General features: G+C 34.8%; 1 protein-coding gene across 10 annotated transcripts in view; it reads right to left on the bottom strand.

Annotated features, from left to right (window-relative positions):
* LOC105832507 (protein TANC2) overlaps positions 1-22728 on the bottom strand; it is a 208645-nt gene that overhangs the window by 35529 nt on the left and 150388 nt on the right. For all 10 annotated transcript variants that reach the window (XM_036295464.1, XM_036295457.1, XM_036295463.1 and 7 more), the window contains 5 exons: positions 19837-20043; positions 19159-19425; positions 14522-14817; positions 13997-14448; positions 2688-2989 (listed from right to left, as the gene is read on the bottom strand). In XM_036295464.1, coding sequence (XP_036151357.1) covers positions 2688-2989; positions 13997-14448; positions 14522-14817; positions 19159-19425; positions 19837-20043 — 1524 coding nt within the window. The remainder of the gene's footprint in view (positions 1-2687; positions 2990-13996; positions 14449-14521; positions 14818-19158; positions 19426-19836; positions 20044-22728) is intronic.

Raw genomic sequence — 22728 nt, 5'->3', positions numbered from 1 at the left:
AGGTTTCACGTTTCCTCACAAAAAATAAGCATTAAAAAATCAAAACATTAGTAAAAAATAAATAACCGTTTTCTCCATCTGCAAACTATACCGTAGCATGTTTAGGACGATAAAAAATTTGTTATCTTTTAAACTTGAAGAGAAGATAGACCAACGCGATAGGTCGGATTTCTTCAATAAAATTAAAGGAATTTGAGAGGAAATAGAGAGACTTTCGACAGATTACTCAACGTATGATTTGTCAAAAAGAAGTAACGATTCCTCCAATGAGGAAACTTAGGATTCACCCACCCCAGTATAATCTTGTAGAGAGTCCTACCAATTAGAACCTTTGAACCGCTTACATCTCGATCCTCCCTCTGTAAGGCCCTATGTATAAAAATACCAAATTCTGAAGAGTAGAGTCAGACACAGAGAGACAGAGTAAGCAATCACTAAGAGTCAGTCAGATCACTAAGAGTCGCAATCACTATGAGCCAGAGTAGCTGGAAGTATGGCAGAGTGGTAACATTAGTATAAAAGGATCAGTACATACCAGTAGTTATAGTAGAATATAATCATGTAGAATCAGTGTGTGAATAAACTTTCGTGCCGTTCCATCCGGTCAAGAAATCTACTCGATTTAGATATATTTGTTCGAGAACCAGTAATGAGTAAGTCTCACGATCACAATTTCCTTATTTTTCTTTTTACTTATCTATTCCGTTCCGTTCTTAATTCTTTAAAAAACGTTCTTATTTTTAAATTATTTCCTCTTATTTCCAACAGCCGAGGATTCTAATCGAGTTCCTCCTTCTTCTTCTTCCTAACCATTGAAGAACTTAGTGTTTCTCGAATCTCTTCTACTATTTCAACCGGTAAAGAACTTAGCGTTCCTCGACTCTCATCTACTTCCAATCCAAACGACCTTCCCCTAAGTCCTGCCCTGTCACTTCGTTATTCCCCTATTTAGCTCTCCAGAGCAAGATTTACTAACCCCTCAACTATCCCCTTGTTCTTCGGTTATCATTATAATTATATTATAGAATTAAAATTGGAAAATGGAAAATTTTTTTTTGTTTTCCTTTCTCCGGCCACACACTTCTATAACTGCAAAATTATTTACACATTTATTATGCGTTTTAAATCCGATTATTTTACCGTCATTACAACCTTTTTAAATCACAACTTCAGCATCTAAATTGTATTCTCACTTTAAAAATAAATTAACAAAATATTTATTAGAATAAATATTTTGTTAATTCTAAGCAAAACCTTAACATTTATTTAAATTTTTAAACAATTTACCCTTTCTCCTCCTGACCAAAGATTGCACCTGGTTCAGTCCCGAGTTAAAGTGATTCAATTCGCTGACTCGAAATTTGGATCTATGAGCACATGACTTGAAAAACAGGGTTATAACGGGCCTGTCGGCACGCTGACACACATTTACCAGTCACAAAAAGTGCATTCGACCCGAGACATCTATCCTCTCTTAATTTGCGTGCCTATGGAAATTCTACGTTTCGTTACATCCTTCCCTGCCTTACCTTCACTCCTTTCAAATATCTTCCCAATCGTTTAAATAAAAAGATTAATCCCTTAAGGCTGGACGTAGCAACTGTTAAAATTAATAATTCTTGAAGCGTCTATTTGAACGGTACAAGTAAAATTATTAAAATAAAATGCGTTTATTTAAACGGTATTGGTAAAATTAATACCTGATTCGTCTATTTGGACGTAACGGGTAAAATCACTACTACATTAGTATGCATGTGTACATGTATTTCCAATACATGTACGTTCTGAGCTGATAGTAATGGGGGTACAAAATTAAAAATATTGATAATTCACCGACGGGATCGGTTATCGACATTTTTAATTTTATTATGACGATGTTGGGATCCTGTTAAAGTTTACTCCTTGCTTTAGCATCCCTTTAAACTTATAAGAAATTGCCAATTGTGATTGAATAAAAAATCGTATTACGGATTCAGAATTGTAATGTCAAAAGTCAAAATGCACTTCATTTATATTCACCTTGAAACCTAATCTTAGTATTCACTCTTAACGCTAGGCTTATAAGACGCGTCATTTTAATGCATTTTGAATTTCACAAGAAGTTCACATTTCTTTCCTATCACTTATGCTGACTTTTATTTATTTAACGAAACAAATATATATCAAAAATTATTTTCTTTAAAGCCTCTCAATCTTTATCTATATGGTACACCTATTTTTACGGATACTCTTTAATTTAACGCGTGTCTGTAAAGATAGGTATATGAGAAAGCTCCGTAAACCTAATGTTAAAAATTGTTTCATTAAAAACAATGAAAAAGTTCATAATATTACGCTTTTTATTTTAACCTGTATTATTTCTACTTACAAGAAAAAAAATTCGCCAAGTCTATTTGATGGAAGCAATCCTGTATATCGTTTGCAAAGTACAAACATTAGTTCACGAAGACTTTTTGCAAACACTCGATGTTTTCAAATTTATTGAATGTAAAATTTTAGAAACATTTCTGTTATAGCATTTCATGTTACATATTGCTGAATTTTTGGAGTTGTTCATAAAATACAAAAAGTTAAAATAATTTTGAAATTTTTGAGGGAAAATTTTTTCTGCAAATTAACCGCTGCTGTGTAGGCGGCAAATGCGGGCACGACGTGAGTTATTATATATATACCAGAGAAAAATTTACCTGAAATGCAGCCAAATCCAAAGGAGTTCTGCCAGAATTATCATTTGTATTGACATCAGAACCGCGATCAAGCAACATTTGTACGGCGGTTATGCTTCCTCTGATACAAGCCCAACTGAGAGCGGTCAGACCTTCTTTGTCCTTTGTTTCTAAAATTGATCCTTTATCCAGAAATAACTCAAGTAGATTAGTGTGACCTTCAGATGCGGCAAACATTAAAGCAGTACGCCCAACGAGATCACGTTGTTCTAGAAGCGACATTGTTTCATCTGACACAGTATCTGTACTGATAGATAAATCTCCTGCAAATAACAATCAAATACATGATAATTTCAACAATATCAGATTCAAATGTTTTGGAGCATGTTTGTTCAGAGTTGTCAAGTTTTAAATGTATCAATGCAATTCTGAAGCTCAAAAGCGTCACTATGCATCAATTTTTAAAGATACAGTGCGTTACTAAGCATCAAAGTTTGAAACCATTTTTTACACTTGGGCCTATATTCTCAACTCATTTTTATCAATAAAAGTAAGTTGAAGCATTGGCAAATGAGTTTAAAAGCGGAACCAGTTTTCATTACGTATGAAGAAATTCGCTTCCGCAATAACGAAACTGTGATTGATTCTGTTTTTTTTTTCGTTTTTGTTTTTTTGCAGCGTGAGGAAGTACCCTTACTCAAGATACAAGACGGCTAAAAATACTATTTCATGTGTGGAGTTTAATTGCGTTTTGAAATTCACTGCCAGTACTAGATATCTCTAGCTCATGCATACTATAAATTTTGAATACTAGCAGTGAATTTCAAAACGCAGTTTTTGTTAGATGCTTTGATTGGAAAGATAGAACTTCATTAAAGTGCCTATCTTTTTTTTCAAGAATTCTAAAAATTCTTTATCCAACTAATCGAAAACTAATTCAACCAGCTACTCGAATCCGTATAATATTAACTTAAGCACCACTTGCCACTATATATTTTCTTAATGCGCCACAATTTAGCATCAAGTGCTAAAGTGAAAATTTTACATGCCAACTTAGCATTTCAGAAAGAGCCACATTGGCAATTCTGTGCTTGTAAGTGAAAGGGATGGCGAGCAACACTCGCTTTATTCTTTGGCCTGCGGCAGGGTCAAGAGTGGAATGCTACTCGCTATCCCCTCCACTTGCAATAAGCATACTTTAAATGTATGTATAAATATATGTTATAAAAAGATTCGGATCTGATATCACTAGATAATTGAGGACAACTCAATAAAAAATAAGTACTCGAAATGATATTGAAATGTGATAATTGAAATCCAATTGGGAATTAAAGATGGGAGAAGATTAGAAATTACTAGTGAAAATTTCACGACAAATTAACTTGAAAAACTTTATATTGTTATGAGAGACACACTCATACCGGTAAGAAAAGTGTCAGTAGCACCGATGACGTAAGTCAGTCAGCTGCAGCAGTCAGCATCAAGCGCATTGCGCGAGGTTCCGCGCAATCCGCTCGACAATTAGCGCAATGCTCCTTAGACAGCACTTGCTGTCTAAGCAAGATTTTGGAATACCGACCGATTTACGCCCTCACGCAATCCTCCTCTTCTCTCGATCCGACTACCGAATTTACAGATATATAAATTGTCAAAAAAAAGTGAGGGACGGGTCAATCAGAAGTCGACAATCCGAGATAACACACGACATTCTGTTTTGCGGGGTCGTGTATCGCCGACACAAAAACATTGTATTATACACAACCACGACACTCTGCTTTGCGGGATCGTGGACAATGCACTCATAGACGCGACACTCTGCCTTGCGGGGTCGCGATCTAACTGCACACTGTAAACAGTCTTTATAATAAAAGTGCTCAACACAAAGAGTGGTGTGTAGTGACTAAAACCCTCTTCGCGAGATTTCTGGCAGCGATCCTTAACGTACTCACAACGAGGAGTATAACAATATGTATATAAATTATGTGTATTTGATGTTAACAGTTTGGCGATGGAGATTTGACTGACTATTCATCGCACAGATCATCCAAATAAACGCTTTGTACATTATATTATATTTTGTCCTAAATATTTGTCAAGATCACGAGAATCGTTAACTTTTAAATCTGATGATTACGATATCAATTTCAATACGGGATCAATTGTGAAAAATTTTCAAAATTAGCCCATTTAGAAGCAATTTTTAACACTGGAAACAACCAAAAAACTAAGTTTCAAACAATTTTCAATAAATTACTTCAATAGATTACTTCTCCGATCAATCTCGTTTTAAACACATCAGAAATAGAAGGTTTTATACGGTTTATAGCTAGAGCTTGGTGCTAATTATAATTTTTTATAATATTAATTTAATAATTTCAGCAATTAACACCAAGATTTAGCTGTAGAACATATAGAGTTTTATTAATAAATGAGACATATTTTATAGAGAAATAATAATTAAAAAAATGTCGAATCAAATACGTCGAACAGACGTCCCTTCGTCGATTCGATGTTTTTTAAATTATTATTTTTTATTCGGTGCCATAAGTATACAAAAAGAATCAGTTATACGACATCTACATTATAATCCCAACTGGGTAGGTTTGATAAAATCACATTTTCTGAAAGCTTTACAGCAAGTTTTTTGTTTAATTTTGACAACAATTTTAGAACAAGTAATTGTCTTTTGCTTTGTTTTCTAAAAGTTTCAAGCAAATTTACGACAAAAGTTTTCATCACACAATATTGTAAATAACGAGAATTGTAAATAAAGAGAAAGACTTGTACATAAATATTACCAACAGAAATCACAAATGATCCTATTCATTTAATACAAACTTTACATCAATAGTGCCAAATTTTGTTGTGCACGGTTTAATAATAAATTTGTTATAAAACTAGGGAAAATCTTGCTGTACACAGCAAAACAATAAAGGACCTCGCACAATTTATATGAAAAAAAAGCTCGGTCAATTTTCTTGAATTTTTTATATATTGTAGTACTTTTAGCCGTAATGAAAAATTACAATTTGTGCGACCTTTCTATGTCTAGTTTCGGAGATAAAAATGTTTGAAAATTGCTATTTTAAGGTTTACTACGTGCGTTTGCACTTGTCAACTTGCTTGCATATGTATATATACAATGTGACGTGACAGCCGCAGGCTGCTGTCCGTTACAAGGGCCTTATCGGCCCTTACGCATTAACGTCACGCGGGTCCTGCGTCCTCCTGCTAGGGGGCGGATGTGAAAACGTGCTATGTTATATTTTCTGTGTGTGTCGTCTGGTGTGTCGTCCTTTCGCTAACTGTTAAGATTTTTTGCGAGCGCTATTTCGCGAGTGTGGCGGAAATCGGTTGCCATGGAGACCTCCTATTTTGTATAATCTGGCGTATCTCAATGGAAGATACTCTTGAAAAGAGAACTAACAACGAAAGATTTGCAGGAGACTCTTTTCGAGCGGGGGTCCGCAGGTAATACCGCCCTTACCTTGCCTACAATTTTTATCGTACGAGAATTCTGATACTGCCGCCGAATCACGCTTGCAGGATCCAGCGAAGGCGCACGAGGCCGGTGTCCCGCTGGGGCGACTTCAAATCCGATCCCGCACAAGTTCCGGCGGAGATCGCGACAGCTTGCAATCAGTAAACGCTCTCGTCGAGAAGGAGATAACGTCCCGGTGGCGGAGGATGCGGCCGGCAAGGAGAAAGGAAACCGCCGCAGAGGAAAGCGCCAAAAATTCCCGTGCACGGGATCCAACAATATCGATCACCGCGCTTGAATCAGCAAGCGACGGCGTGCACGCTGCGCGTCGCGCGCAAGTCGATTTTGGAAAATCGCGGCCAATAAGGGTCCGGCTTATCAGAGGTAAGGTGGGGCGCGCCGAGCGGCCCCCGCAGGATCCAGGATCCCGCACTCGAGCTGCGGACGTTGTCGTGTGTGTGTGAGCGATCCGAATCCCGAGCAATCCAAGAATGTAAGAAGACGCAGGAGCGATTTGGTAAGACAGCGTCACTTCGAATTTGTGAAGCCACCAATTTCATGGTCGGGCGAGCTGCGGGAAAATTACGAGTTTGTCGCGGTATCTTTTCAGCATTCCAGTAGAGTCATAAGCTCACGTTTATTAGAGTATCGTTGCCTCACCCGATCGCGCCCGCCTGCGTGAGTTCGCTCCGTGTCATTCTTTCCGTGAAATTGCGTTGCGTGTGTGTCCCGATCCGCAGCCGAGTCATCGTCGTTGATTATATTATGAATTGTAGCGCCTTTGTAATTATGTAAAACTTGGAGTATTTTTGTGTCGCGAATCTTCCCGTACTTGCGTTCTTGTCGAAGTAAATGTCTTTGTTTTTTGCCGTTGGCGAGCTAATAATAATTACCGCGCATATGGTTCATGGGATTTTATAGAGAATATGGAGTACAAAAGAGCACGAGTTTGCCGCGTGCCGCGCGGACTCTTCTATACTGTTCGTCCCGATCACCCTTGACGAGACCGTCGTCCTCATCGAAAGCAGAGACAAGCCGGAGAATTCCCGCGTTTGTACAATAAGTATTTTAATACTCCTCCCGTATTCGTGAAATATATTTTCGGGCGATCATCAGCCTGTACCACACGCGAGTAATAGCCGTCACTCGACAGAGCCTTACAAAGCTATCGTTCATTGTTAAATATATTTGTTAATTTCTTGATTAAATTTACGTTGTCTTGGTGGTTCTCTCGCCTTCCCGATTCCATCCGCCCGCGCCGAACCTCCCCCTCTACCATTTAGGGCTGAGTAGCTGGTTATCGGAGCCGCCAACGCCCGGGTTGGCGGCTCCGATAAGTCGCCTACGAGGCCTGTTCTTTTCCGCGACCTGATTAATTTGAGCGTAATCTTCCGTGGTTTACGAAAGATTGGTACGCTCAACGTACCTGGCGGCTAATTACACAGTATAGTGAGAAAAATTACGAGGATCAGTCGCCCCGACACCCGGGTGGCTCAGGACCGCGACCAGGGACGGAGGCGAAGTTACCCGTCGCTCGCGAGCGCGATTACAACAAATATATCTGCATATATAATGACTGCAAATATAAGTGTTCGTGACACTCTCTCTCTCTCTCTCTCTCTGTGTGTGTGTGTGTGTGTGTGTGTGTGTGTGTGTGTGTGTGTATGGCGCGCACGTGTGTGTATATCCTGCTTTTGGCGTTACTCAGAATCAACGGCATGAACGTGGCAGAAATCTGATCGTGTGTGTGTGTGTGGGGGGGGGAGGGGGGTTGTGTTACAGCAGAGATAAGCAAAATCCAAACGATCTAATACTTATTAATGAATAATAACGTTGTAATATTAATTAACACCCTCCCTTCACACACACACACGCACACACATATGCGAGCAAGTTGACAAGTGCAAACGCACGCAGTTAAAAATTGCAAAATTATCGTCAAATTTAATCTGACAATTACTCACGGTAAAATAACGGTAATATGGGAATTTATTCGTAATTTTGGTAAAATTTGTTTTTAATACTTTTTTGCACAAATAAGCTGTTTTTCGTACTAATGAATAAGATAAAACGACATTTTTTTAATGTTTACAAATTTTTTTATATTTTCATCAGTTGGTAACATTGTATCTGTAAACTAAACACCTTATTATTATTGAAGTAAAGTGCACTGAAGCCACTGAAGCTGTACCGGTTTGCTGTCTTCTACATAATCTACTTAAAAGTACGTAATGTTGAAACCTAATAATATTATTTTCTGTACATTCATATTTAATACAATTTCTCGTTTTGAATATACAGTTACTTGAACTGTAGTGGAATGAAGCTAAACGTAACTGTAAAATATAACCTCCAAATCCGTGATATATTTTATTTTTAGATGGGTAGAGAGAAGAGGTTTAATGTTTGGAAACATTTTGTTCTTGAGAAAAGAGAAGAGGTAACGACAGCTACTTGTCGAAAATGTCTGAAACATTATAAGAATGCAAATATTACGAGATTAGGAAAACATCTTAAAGAATGTAATAAAAGTAAAATACAATGTTCTTCCTTAAATGAGAGAGCTGAAGAGACAATAGTAAATGCTGTCAATACGAATAGTGAACAAATTTCGACGATAAATTGCATCAATAATCTTGATGAAAGTTGTTCTCCATCTTTAGCAAAGCTAAAAGAAAGGTCATCATCTTCAAGTGCAATAAAATCATTCGTTGATTCTATGACAACTGGTAAGAAAAATGGCTTTATTATGAATGGCTTTATTATTTATTTATTTGTATAATCTATTTATATAATTTATTATTTCCACTTGCAGATGAACAAAATTATGCTGATGAACTTCTGGCTCGAGCTATTTTCTCATCCAGTTTTAATATGATACAAAATGTGCATTGGCTAAATTTCTTCAAGCATTTTCGACCAGCATTTATTCCACCTTCAAGATACAAACTAAGCGAGCTTCTTTTAGATTCAGAGTATGAAAAGGCAAAAGACAACGCTGCAAATAAAGTTCAAGAAGCTTCGGTGCTCGCAATAATGACAGATGGATGAACAAATATTAACGGAGCAGGAATATTGAATATACTTCTAAGTACTCCCATACCTGTATTTTGGAAATCTTTTGATAGAGAATTCAATAGAGAAACTGGTAAATATGTTGCTACGCAACTTGATTCTGTAATTTTAGAAATAGGAAGTGATAAGATTTGGATGTTTATAACAGATTCTTCAAGAAATATGCAAGCGGCTTGGAAAATAATTGAGAAAAAATATCCACATATATCACCTGTTGGATGTGCTGATCATTGTCTCCAGAACTTAACCAAAGATATAATGACTGTGAAATGTTTTCAAAGTATTCACGTTCAAGCTAAGAATATAGTAAAAGAGATCAAATACTCGCATGTAAAATTAGCTGCTTTTAAAAGTATTCAAAATGAAAAATATGGTCAAATGAGTCTTTCCTTGAAATTGCCTCCTAATACAAGATTTGGTTATGTAGTTATATTATTAGAGTCTTTAGAAGCAAATAAAGAAGCACTTCAAGCAACAGTATTAAAAAAGACTTGAATATTGCTAAAAAGATTAGGAATGGAGTTTTTGATGAAGAAGTTTTCTGGCCAAGAATTCAAACTGTATTAAAAATACTAAGACCTATTGCAAGAGGTATTGCTCAGTTGGAGAGATATAGTGCTACGCTTTCTGATGCAGTTGCAATATTCTATAATTTAAACAAAATAATTGATAATTTTATTGAAAGAAATGACGAACTGATTAGTTTGATAGACTGGCAAACCATCAAGAAAGCAATTGACAACAGATGTGAGACATGTTTGAAACCTATACATTTTGTGACGTATCTGTTAGGTCCAAAATATCAGGGAAAGCACCTCACCAACACTCAATTAATTTATTCTTATGAAATGATTGAAAAATTGGCAAGTCATTTAAAAATTAAAAATAACAATGCAGAAGTCTTAGACAATCTAGGAGATTTCCGAAAACGTACTGGTTTTTTCTCCTATAACGTTCTGTGGCGTGCTGCAAATAATGATAAATCATCCTCTTAGTGGAAAGGTCTATGTGGTTCTGAAATAATTTCTCCTATTGCATCAACATTACTACAGCTCCGACTTCCTGTGCCTGCGAAAGAAATTGATCAGAACATGGAAGCATCCATTCTTTGAAAAGAAATAGACTGAAGCACAACAGAGTAATGAAGCTTGTCGCAGTGCGATATTTCTTGAGAACAACGAGAGAGAGAACAACGAAACCAATTACCCGTAAACTCTCTGTCTCTTATGATGAGAATAGTGAGAATTCAACCAGCACTATAAATGATAACGATTTTATGTTTAAAGATGAGTCACATAGAAGAGCGAAGTGGACTAAAAATTGCAGTATTTTTTAATTCTTAATTTTTAATAAAATTTTAAAATTCTTTATTTTATTAATTAAAATCATTATACATTTTTATTTTAATAAAAGTTAAATTTCCAGGAGTGCAAGTGCAATTATATAAAGTTTATAATAGTAGTATAATCAATATCAGAGAAAGTTTATTTTGTTCTTCACACTTGTAATTCTAAGTATTCAAGTTTATTTCTTAATTTTTTGATATTAAAATTTTATATTAAAGCGTGCCAAAACAAAGTAATAACGGGGAGATTGATGCTACAAATTTTCTACGCTTTATTAGTAAGTAATGCTTTACTATGCTTTACTATGCTACCCTGTTATTTTCATAAAATATGTGTCATACTATTGACGACAATCCTTGCCAGCAAAAGCTAAGCTTTTTTACAAACACATCTTGTCGCAATTTTGCTGCAAAGCTTTGCTGTGTCCATTTCTTTTCTTGTGACTGAACGGTGTTCAAATGAACGGTGCTGTTTTGAAGCGTGAACTTTTGAATAGTGTGCAAATGCACCGCTCCCGTTTTCTCAGCTATTTCAAAATACATTGAATAACTTAAGACTAACTTCTCAACTAGTAAAATGACGCAAACTTTGCGCAAAGTTTGCTGCAAAGTCGGTAAAGTGCCCTCGGCATAGTTATTTCTCACTGTGTCCAAGTGAACGGTGTGCAAATGAACGGGGTGTAAATGAACGGTGTGCAAATAAACGATGTGTAACTGAACGGTGTGCAAATGAACGGTGCGCAAAATATCGTGTCCAAAAGCACCGTGTGCAAATGCACCGTGTTTTTTTGAACCGTGTGCAAATGCACCGTGTCCATTTGAACCATGTCCAATTGAGTGCCACCCGAGAAAGGTAATAAACATCAATCAATCAATCTCCCTGTTATTACTTTGTTTCGACGCGCTTCACTATTTATATTAATTAAAGAAGGGGATCGGAAAAAATGAAATTTTTTGCCGACCGGAGGAAACTTTGAGATTTTTCTTCACAGTTGTAAGGGTGTTGAGTTCAAATATGATAATCTAAACTATTAAAAACTTAAGGAAATACGTGGTACTTAACCCTAGAACGGTATACCTATATTTTTTAACCTCAAACGTGTTATCGAGTTAAAAATATACTCCATTCATTCCCAAATGTGTTGCATTGAATAGATGAACTAGAATCAATATCCACATAGAAATTGGCATCCAGTGGACGTCTAATGGACAAAACCTTCATAGATCTATGGGACGTCTATGTACATGGTGGAAGTCAAATGGATGTCCGTTGGAGATCCATAACTCCATTGGATGTTTACTTCCATGGTGGAAGTCAAATGAACGTCCATCAGAGATCCAGTAAACTTCCATGGCTTCATTGGATGTTTACTTCCATGATAGAAATCAGATGGATGTTCATTACAGATCCAGTAAACTTCCATGGCTCCATTGGATGTTTACTTCGAGTGAGTCCTAGATGCGCACAGTAACAAACGGACACCACGAATCAAATTCTATAAATTTATTCTAACACTAACCAACCCAGCAATCTGATTGGTGGTGTCCGTTTGTTACTGTGCGCATCTGGGATGCTCCTTTACTTCCATGATGGAAGTTAGATAGACGTCCATTAGAGATCCACTAAACTTCCACAGCTCTATGGGATATTTACTTCCATGGTGACAATCAGATAGATGATTCATCTTATCTTTATAATAAATTTCTGTCAAACAATTTGTTTAAACAATTATTCAAAAATTGATCAATTAAAACATTTCCGAGCAGCACATATTAATTAGCAAATAGCCAATATTGTATTAAGTTTAGCCAACAGTTGACCAATGGTAGGCCAATGAACTGGGCTACTATTGGACCAATAATTCTGTTCCCTCTCCTCACCCCCATTTCTACCACCAGGACAAGGGGTATATAAGGACGGTCACAATCCAAGAGAGCTCAGTGTCAGAGCTCGTAACTCTGATGTAAATTGCAACGTTTCCGAAACGTCGGTGCAACGCTGTACCAAGACGTGGCATGTATCCAGAAGCCTTTTCTTTTGGAAGCAAAGTCAATAGCCGTGAAATATTTAAGTCTAAAATTGTTCAAACAATTAAATTTTGCCCAAAAAAAAACACGGAAAACTTTTTTTCACCCATTCTATAAATCTCGTGGTTAGTTTAATGTTATCACTGTGGTGTTAAGCATGGGTTAATGTATAATATATGCGTTATTTTTTATTTGAATTTTGCTATAGTTGATTATACAGCTTGTTTACATTATCTCAGGTACAATGTATTTCCCCAAGTTTTGCCTTTCTGAATTGTAGAACTTTCACCCTCTAGCATCTGTTTTAATATGTCACCCTTTTTCTGAAACACTCTTCCGATCTCCTTAACCCATTGGCTGTGTAAGAGAATTTTACTATTTAGACCAAAAGTATGTTGTAAAGAAAGTTCATCGGATTATTATGAAACTTGGTACCCTTATGTTTTTTGGGTCTCTAAATCCGAATATGATGTCAGATTTACAAAATTCCAAATGACGGGTCCAATATGGCGGATCAAAGTTACAAAAAATAGACGGAATTAGTATTTTGAAGCGCCATATTGCACCCGCCATTTTTTAATTTTGATTTCATATTCGGATTCAAAGACCCAAAAAACATAAGGATACCAAATATAATAAAAATCATACCATTTTTTGTAATTTTGATTCGCCATATTGGATCTGCCATTTTTAATTTTGTACATCTGACTTCGGATTCGTAATCAGCGACCCCAGAAACCCTCGAGTAACAAGTTTTATGCAAATTCAAAATGTTTTACTTTGTTTTTTCTACGTTGCGGCTATAGTCGTCATACACAGTTAATGAGTTAAGGCTTCTGAATCATCATCCTCTTTTTATAGAGGAATTTTCGATTATCTGTAGCGTAGTATAATGTCGTAAAATTCACTGTTAGTTCATTGTCAAACTCATTCTTTGTTATGAGCGACTCCGATACTTACATGCAATCTACAGTTCTTTTATTTTATTTTATTTTATTTTTTTTTGTTTTAACTCTTATGAGAACTATACTATTAAGAAATGATGGTCGACATGTCAAAATGACTCGCCAAATCGAGGTCAAATTGATATGAAATCGATTAATTATTTCAATATTAAATCAAAGGTATCATTGATATTACTTTTATCTTAAATTGAATATACATATAAATGGATGTGCATAAAGTTACAATTATAAAATTGAGCAAAACAGTGATAAGAATAGTTATCTATTATTCGTGTCAGTTTATTTAAGGCTGCTCGAAAAGTCAAAATTTAAATAAACATCGAGTTTTTTATCAACGTTATCGATTCAATTTTGACGCTGAGATGTCGTTTCAACATTCTTTTAATATTAAATTTTTTATTGGAAATTCAAGTTATATTTAAAAAAAGAAACAAACCTTGCAAAAGTCGTTCAGCAGTACCCCAATGTCCCTCTTTGGCGGCAAGCATGAGGGGAGAAAGACCTTTCATGTTCACAGCTGTAGGATTAGCACCTCGAGCTAAAAGTGCAGAAACTGTTGCTGTCGACCCATTGGCAGCGGAGATTGTTAGAGCGGTCTCGCCTATTAATGTATCAGGACGATCTACAATAACTTCTGCCATGTCCAAAAGGTACTCTACAATAGCTTCGTGGCTCTGTGACGCAGCCGCGACTACGGCTTGTTGAGTGGCTTCTTCTCTATCTATTTCCAAAGCATCGTTTTCAGACTTATTTTCGCTGGATGATACGACCCAATCGCAAGCAAGAAGATATCCAACCACGGATAATCTTCCGTTTTTTGCCGCGTGCACCAAAGAACATTGATCGGCCATATCTACATGTCCTAGTGAGGCTCCAGCGGCAACTAATCTGTTAAATAAACACAACAATGAACCAAGTATATTGCTTAAATAAAGAGAGTAAGCGAGGGGAGAGATTGTACCTCCTGACAACGTCACAATGTCCTCGGGCAGCCGCCAGCGATAGCGCGGTACAACCTTGGCTATTGGTCAGTCCGACATTGGCGCCAAATTCAAGAAGAAGAGACACCATCTCGACAGAACCTTCATGTGCGTACATGCATAAAGCCGGTGCGCTACCCAAATACTCAGTAATGTGATTCGGTGATGCACCTGCCAATAGGAGCAACCGCGATACTTTCACATTTGGACTGTAAATATTTCGAAGTGTACACAATGCCGAGGAGAGGCATTGGGTCGATAAAGTCACCCAAATCGCCTAAGGAAGATTAAAGCTTAATTAAATTATGCTTTTACATTACTCTCTCTCTGGTGAAAATTTTTCTTTAAACTTTTCGTATAATTTTTTAGATTTTTTATATAACTTTATAACTTAGTTAAACAATTTTTCAGATTTGTTTTGTATGTATTACAACAATTTTTCATGAATACTAAAGGAAAAAATAATTAATATAAATTATTTTTAGATATTTCAGATTAATATAATATCTGAAATATTCAAATAAGGATATTTAACCTGCATGAGTGAGTCCCAGATGCGCACAGTAATAAACGGACACAGCAAGCTGAGTGAAATGGACACAGTAACAAACGGACACAGACCAAACGGACACAGTAATAAACGGACACAGTGCAAAACGGACACAGTAACAAACGGACACAGACCAAATGCGCACAGAGCGAAACGGACACAGACCAAATGCGCACACTGCACATGCGCACGGACCAAATGCATACACGGAAAGTCGCAAATCCATGTGATGCAGTGAATGCTTTGCACGCACGCACACACACACACACACGGGGGGGGGGGGCAAGGGGGGCCTTCGGCCCCCCTCCCGCATTCACCCCGTCCGAGTCGCTAACCTAGGTGGACTTTACTCTGCTTGCAATGTACATGGATTGTATTTGGTCCGTGCGCACGTGCAGTGTGCGCATGTGCAGTGTGCGCATTTGGTCCGTGTGCATTTGGTCCGTGCGCATTTGGTCTGTGTCCGTTTTGCACTGTGTCCGTTTTGCACTGTGTCCGTTTCGCTCTGTGCGCATTTGGTCTGTGTCCGTTTGTTACTGTGTCCGTTTCGCTCTGTGCGCATTTGATCTGTGTCCGTTTGTTACTGTGTCCGTTTGTTACTGTGTCCGTTTATTACTGTGTCCGTTTGGTCTGTGTCCGTTTGTTACTGTGTCCGTTCCACTCAGCCTGCTGTATCCGTTTATTACTGTGCGCATCTGGGACGCTCCCACCTGCATGGTCACATAGGATGTAAAACACCCCAAGCAATTTTCGATTCTAATTTACGCGCTCTAAAACATTCAAACTAAAGCTGATGAAGCACCACAGGTCAAGTCGATAGTCAAGACTTCTAACTATACGCTCAAGCATTTTAATGCCATAGCGAGGCGTCAATCTGCGTCCGCCAGCCACTGAAACAGAAATTGGGTACAGAGCATCCCAATCCGCAAATACGTTTTTTGTAAGATTTACTTATAAACTTTTTTTTTAGTAAAAAGAGATTTATGACTTTTGAAACAGTATACTTATGAATTTTTAGACTTTCATGTTGTAATTTGCAAAGGGTCCAGCATGTATAAGCCCAAAATAAGCATGTAAAATCTCTATAGACATCTGATTCAAATTCATGCCATAAGTTACATTAATGTGATGTAAATGATAATAAAATTTCTTTAATTAATAATAACTTGATATCTTTTTTGCTTTAGGAGATATAAAGGGGGAAAGAAAAATAAAAGATAATTTTTTTGAAAACAGCTTGACCAATTTTGATAAAAAAAAGTGTTATGAATATCAATGAGACAGTTTTCCAAAAATATAAAAAAAAATTTGACAAAATATGGAGATTAAAAAATTTTATTTAAATCTTAAAGAATTTTTTGAAGGTTATGTTTCTAATTTACACCAACCATATTTAATATAAATATTAAATATTGTTAATGTAAATAAAAAACAGAGGATATTTCCTAGAATATCCTCTATAACATATATTTTTGCACAGTTTTTTTAAGTGATGCAATCACATAGTAAACAAAAATAAAAAACGCTCTGGTGACATTATTGCGCCATGGTGCACTATTTTGGACTCACGTGAACTTGGCATACCATATTTAAAAATCCAAAAGTTTCCTTAGAGTTCTAGTATTCTTTCGAATAGTTCTAGAGTTCTCTGTAAGAATTTTTAAGAGTTCCGTTAATTAAATATAAAAAAATTAAATTTATAAATATGGTGTACTAAAAGTTCACATAGCGCACCGAATTGTAAAAATCAATTATTCCTTAGAAATTATAACTTGTTTTGCAATAGTTTTATAGTTCTTGATAGTTTATATCAATAGTTTGTATCAACTCAACCGAATTAATTTTAAAAAATAATTTAAAAATCTGATGTGCTAATCTCCTGTGGCACTTCAAGTTTCAAGAAAAATAAACTTTTATTATATTTTTTATAGTTCTCAAAAAGTTCTATAGTTTCTGACTATTTCAACGCATTTGGTAAAGAATTCCATCAATTAGTTAATTTTAATTAGTTATTTAACCCAATCCTAGCGCACCATCTACGAGACGGTATGCTGACAGTTCCTATCACCTTTTTGACAATTCTCGACAGTTTTCGCATAATTTAAACTATCCCAATCAACAAGTAATGTTTTATAAATGTTTTTTTAATATTTATTTTTTATTAGTTTTACATTATTAGGGTTTATTGTACAAATAATATTTATTTAATATTTGTTAAACATTTATTTTATATTAATTATTTATTTTAAGTAATGATTAAAAAAATATTTATAAAACGTTTATTTAACGTTTATTTAATATTTAAAAATTATTAATTTTTTATTAAAAATAATAGTTTAAGAAAATTATTTATGTAACATTTATTTAATGTTTATTTAAAATTTATTTTAAATTTAAAAGAATATTTAAAATAATATAAAAACAAATATTAATTTAATATTAATTTAATATTTATATTTTAATAATTAATTATTTAAAATAATGATTTAGGGCAAATATTTATATAATATTTAATTAACATTAATTTAATATTAATTTAACATTTTAATAAAACGTTTAAAATTATATTTACATAACATTTATTTAATATTTATGTAATATTTATTTAAACCTTTAAAAAAATATTTTACCTTAAAAAAATATTTTACCTTTAAAAAAAGTTAAAAAATGCAAAGTAATTATAATGAAACCTCAAAAATGTCAGTGAAGTGTGATATTCCATATGACCAACTTATTACAAATCCGAAGATCACGGAGGGTTAAAATAAAATATTAAACACATGGCATGCTAATACGTGCTATTATAGTACTGGTTAAACATTTTATTTACTTTTATTTCAAGGACTAATTTTGGAAATTTATCTTCAATAAATCACTTTGTAATCTTTTCGTTAAAACACGTAATAGAGAATGGTTAATCTTTTGTCTTTTGTGTTTTTGTTATCTTGTGCGGTTTTTAATTAGAAAAAACAGAAATCTGCTACAGCTATCTATCAGTGATTGTTCGTTTGAACTTCCCTATTAAAATAGAGAAAGGATATATTTTATAATTGCTTGTTTTTCAAAGCAATTATAAAAAATATGATATGATAAAATAATCCGAAATAATCTAATATTTAAAATGACGTATTTTTTACTAAATTTTAAGACGATTCTTTCTTTCAAAATTTTCCAAAGTTTAATTTTTAAATTATAAAAAAAAAGTTTGTGACTAATGGGACATATACAGAAGACAGAGGCATACAATTCATCGTCACACATGGATGATTACGTAGGATACTCACTGCGATTAGCTGCTTGCTACATACAATGTGTGGCCATACATATGTTCTTAGTAGAATATGTATATTAAATGTTTTTATATTACTATTGCATAATGAATGAACAAGTTCATGAGCGTAGGTAATGTAATAAGATCATATGGCATATATTACAAATCCTCATTGCATATTATTATACGCCAGAATTTTTTGACATAAATTAAGTCATTTATTAATACGTTCTCATGATTTATTGACATATTTGATTGATTTATAAATAAATTTATCAATTTATTACTATTAATTGGTTAATCATTTGGCGACTAAGAAATATTTGAAGAAAGAAATATATTACACCCAATCATAGTAGTCAAATAAAAGTTTGCCTTCTTTTATAAATTGTACTATGTATTTATCAATACGTTTATGGTTTACTCACATATTATTAAATCATCTTGTATACATGAAGTCTGATACATTGTAAGAACGTTTCAATTTACAATTTTTGAAGAAATCTTATAAAATGTACAATATTTTGTTTCATATTTTAATATAAAGGATATTTAAAAATTTATACAAACTTTTTCTACAAGTTTATAAATATGTGAGAATTCTAGTAAATTCTAAGATTTCTTATTTTATAAATTCCGAAAAAAAATAAAAATTGTAGATTTCTAAAAAATTTCAAGTATTTTTTCAAAAGTCGATATAAAATTAAAACGTGAAAAATTTTTAATAATATTATGAAAAATTTTCACCAGTGTGCAGTTGATTACTATCTTGTCTTGATTATAAATATGTAATATACTTGTAAATCACGTGAAGGCCAGCATGGTGCTACGCCTCTGTAAACGTGTGCCTTCAACACATGGTGACCTAATTCTAAAGCTTTATCACCGTCCAATGATGCTTCAAGACGAGACAGTCTAAATGCTATCGCTGCATGACCACGTCTATAGTCACATAGGAACTTTGTTGATTCTCCCTCATCTCTTCTTATCAACCATTCTCTAAATGATGGATGGAAGAACATGTATGTATTGTCTAAGCGTTTCACAAGAAAGCCAGAGAGCATCTGAAATGAAAAACAGATACCATGTTAAATTGGTGAATACAGATTACGAAATTGTATAACATTTATGTAGCACTATGTAGTCTAATGTAATTATCAGATTACCTATTCAATAAGTAATCATACAAGTTAATATATGAGGATATTTTCATGACAGTTTTTGTAATAAAATAATTATTTTTTTATCTGTTTCAATTGCTATCAATGTTTAACTGGTGCATATTTTTATTATTAAGTTACTGCGACTTATATTATTTTCCCGTTAGCAAAAAAAGAAAGAAAAAAAGACTGAAAAAGACTGAAAAAATTACATGATATATCTCTGTTTAAAAATAATTCATTAGCTTGATTGTATTAATTGTATTATATTACTAACATATTGTATTAATAATAAATGTTTTTTGACATACTTGCCTTAAATCTCTGTAAAAAATCATCCCACGTAATAAAATGATCTATATTTAGTGAATTGATGGAATAGAAAATTTCAGATAAGGTCAGCGGATATAAAGCTGCCAAGCAAACAGCCAGAAGAGATTGTACTTTGTCGAATGATGCTACCGTAGGGAATCTCAAGTTAAAGTGTAACTGAAAGATCTGTGCGAGAGATACCGGTAATACCTATAGTTGAAAGAATATAAAATATTGCTTGTTAAATTAAAAAATTTTTTCAATATTTTGACGAAAATTTTTCTCATATTTTTCAGAATTTTTATATTCGAAATTTATTAAGATTTCTGGAAAAATTATCTTAAATTTTTTCAGATTTTCCTTAAAATTCCTTCTTTAAAATTACTGAATAAAAAATTTTTACAATATATCAAATTTTACAAAAGTTTCTACAAAAGTTAATGTATGGCTTACATTATGGGAGATAAATTATCGACTGCATACCGATACATAATATGTACGAAAAATGTATGTATACTGTACATATATGTGTGTATTAAAGTTGCAGCCAAAAATTTATCTCCCATGGTAAAAAATTGGTACTTCCATTAAAATTCACTTATATATTATACATATAAAGGTGGTATTATAAAGAAATACTTTGATACTATTTTTCTCAGAATTCTTTATATAACTTCTTAGAATTTCTCAGCACACACACACACACACACGCACACACACACACACACACACACACACACACCACACACACAACAGAGAAACTTTAAAAACAATTTGTACATTATAATTATATAATTAATTTTAAAGGGGGCTTCTAGAGTAATCAAAGGAGTAAAAAAAAATCGATTTTTGTTTTTTGCATATTTGGCAAGTATATGGCATAAAAAATACAGTCGTGTACAAAATTAAATGAACACTACATAAATTTTTAAAGCCTTTGTTTTGTTACGATGTTTTAAATAAATTTTAAATTTTGAATGTAAAATATTTTTGTAGGCATAAAAAACGTGTATTTAATGTATAATTGTATATAATTATAAAAACAGTGTTTCTGTGTATACATTTATTCATATAGGTAGCATTTGAACTTTAAACAAAATTGAGTGGACTGATAAAAAAACATATCGAGAGTGGAACAATGTAAACAAATGTTGAGCTTTACCTAATACGCGATGTTATTGTATCTTCAGTGTACGTTGAGTCTTCGTATAAGTGCAATCAAAGTTAATTAGGTTAGGTTAGGTTAGGTTTCATGCAAGAAGGGGCGGGTTTTAAACCTCCCCCCCCCGAGGGTGTAGCAATCCTCCATCCCCCGCTCTAGCTAGTATCTGGAGCTACGAAATCCAGCTCCAGGAGACCAGAGACAAGGAAAGGAGGGCTCAGAGAAGCCGGAAAAGGCTATGTGGTGCGAGCCATGATTACGTTGCTGGAGTCGCACCCCTAATGGACGGGGGACTGTAGCTATGTCTAGCCGACGTTTCCGATCCCCCACCCATGCTTGGGTGGAAGTAGGGCACATAGGAAGGGGGTTTTAGTGGGTAGTCCGGGGGCATCCATCCCTTGGTTGGGTCCACGTTTCCCATTATCGGATGGGGAACTTGGTTCCGATCTCGGGACGACGGGCTCCCGGGAGTCCCACACTGCCCGTCCGGACGGATTCCGGACGGGCGTGCGTAAATGCATTTCCCCCTACCCTCGCAAAAAAAAAAGTTAAGTTAGGTTAGGTTAGGTTAAGTTAGGGACCGATGGGGGTTTTCGCGTGGGATGCTGCCGTAAAGGCAAATCGGTCCCGAGATGGAGACGGGGAATGCGACGTGGCCGCACATTCCCCGTGGGAATTCATGTGGTCTTTATATAGCGCGTTGGGTGCATCTTATTCCCGAGAGTTACGCCGCCTGTCGACGACGCCGTGCACTAACTAACGGACAACTGCGCGGCGTTTCTCGAAATATCCATGTAAATTCCCTATAAATATTTCTTAACAGATATATTTACAGAAAATCTAGTAGATATTTCGAAAATAAAAGAATTCGATGCAATGATCAAAAAAGAACATTGCATCTCACAGTGAGCCAGAAATTTACTGTGATTGGCCAAAATGCAATTTTTTTAACTTACGTGAAATAAAAAATGTGTAATATTGTACATAAATACGATAAAATATCGTATATACTTTTCTACACTAAATGCTGAAATATTGTGTCTTTATGTTAACTGGTATTGCTCGTAAAAGGGCGTGAATGTAAAAAACTGTGTTTGCAAATTAAAAAATTTTATAGTACACTTATTGAACTTCAAATAAAATCTTTTTCGAGCTTCGCCTCTAAAATCGATTGTATGATACGTGAAATTGTTCGTAAGAATGCACTACGCGCCTTATGCGCCTTTTCGCTTCTTTTAATTAATGCCAGAGAAAAATCATATTTGATATCGTAAATCATACATACTTAAAGCAGCGCTCGGCATTAGTTGCCCTTTTTGTTCGGATTTCTGAGGCGACACCTCCCGTGTCCCCACTACAATGCCTCAGATGCGTCCATATTGTTTTAATATATTAAACTTCTATCTTTCGATAAATAATTATTAATTTTTAATAATTAATATTTCATGCTAACTGCTTACTATATTGAAATAATAAATCTTATATTTTTATTTTTATTTTACATTAAAAGAATTGTTGCGCCTTGCGGTACAACAAAATATTTTTGCCGTACCTTGCGGTGCGACAAAAGATTTTTTGGGATTCGTTGTCGCCCAAGGAGTTAGAACTCGCGGAAAGAGGCGGTTTTGTAGGCAGGGTCCTCAAATCACTCACTCACTGATTTTAATTTAAACTGATATAAGATTTATTTCTGTGTTGTACACTGGTTGCGGTCGGCGAAGGTGCCGCGTCGT

The sequence above is a fragment of the Monomorium pharaonis genome, chromosome 1, assembly GCF_013373865.1.
Source record: "Monomorium pharaonis isolate MP-MQ-018 chromosome 1, ASM1337386v2, whole genome shotgun sequence".
NCBI classification, from domain to species: Eukaryota; Metazoa; Arthropoda; class Insecta; order Hymenoptera; family Formicidae; genus Monomorium; species Monomorium pharaonis.
Note: the sequence above shows the minus strand (reverse complement) of the source record. Positions and strands in the feature narration are given on the sequence as shown.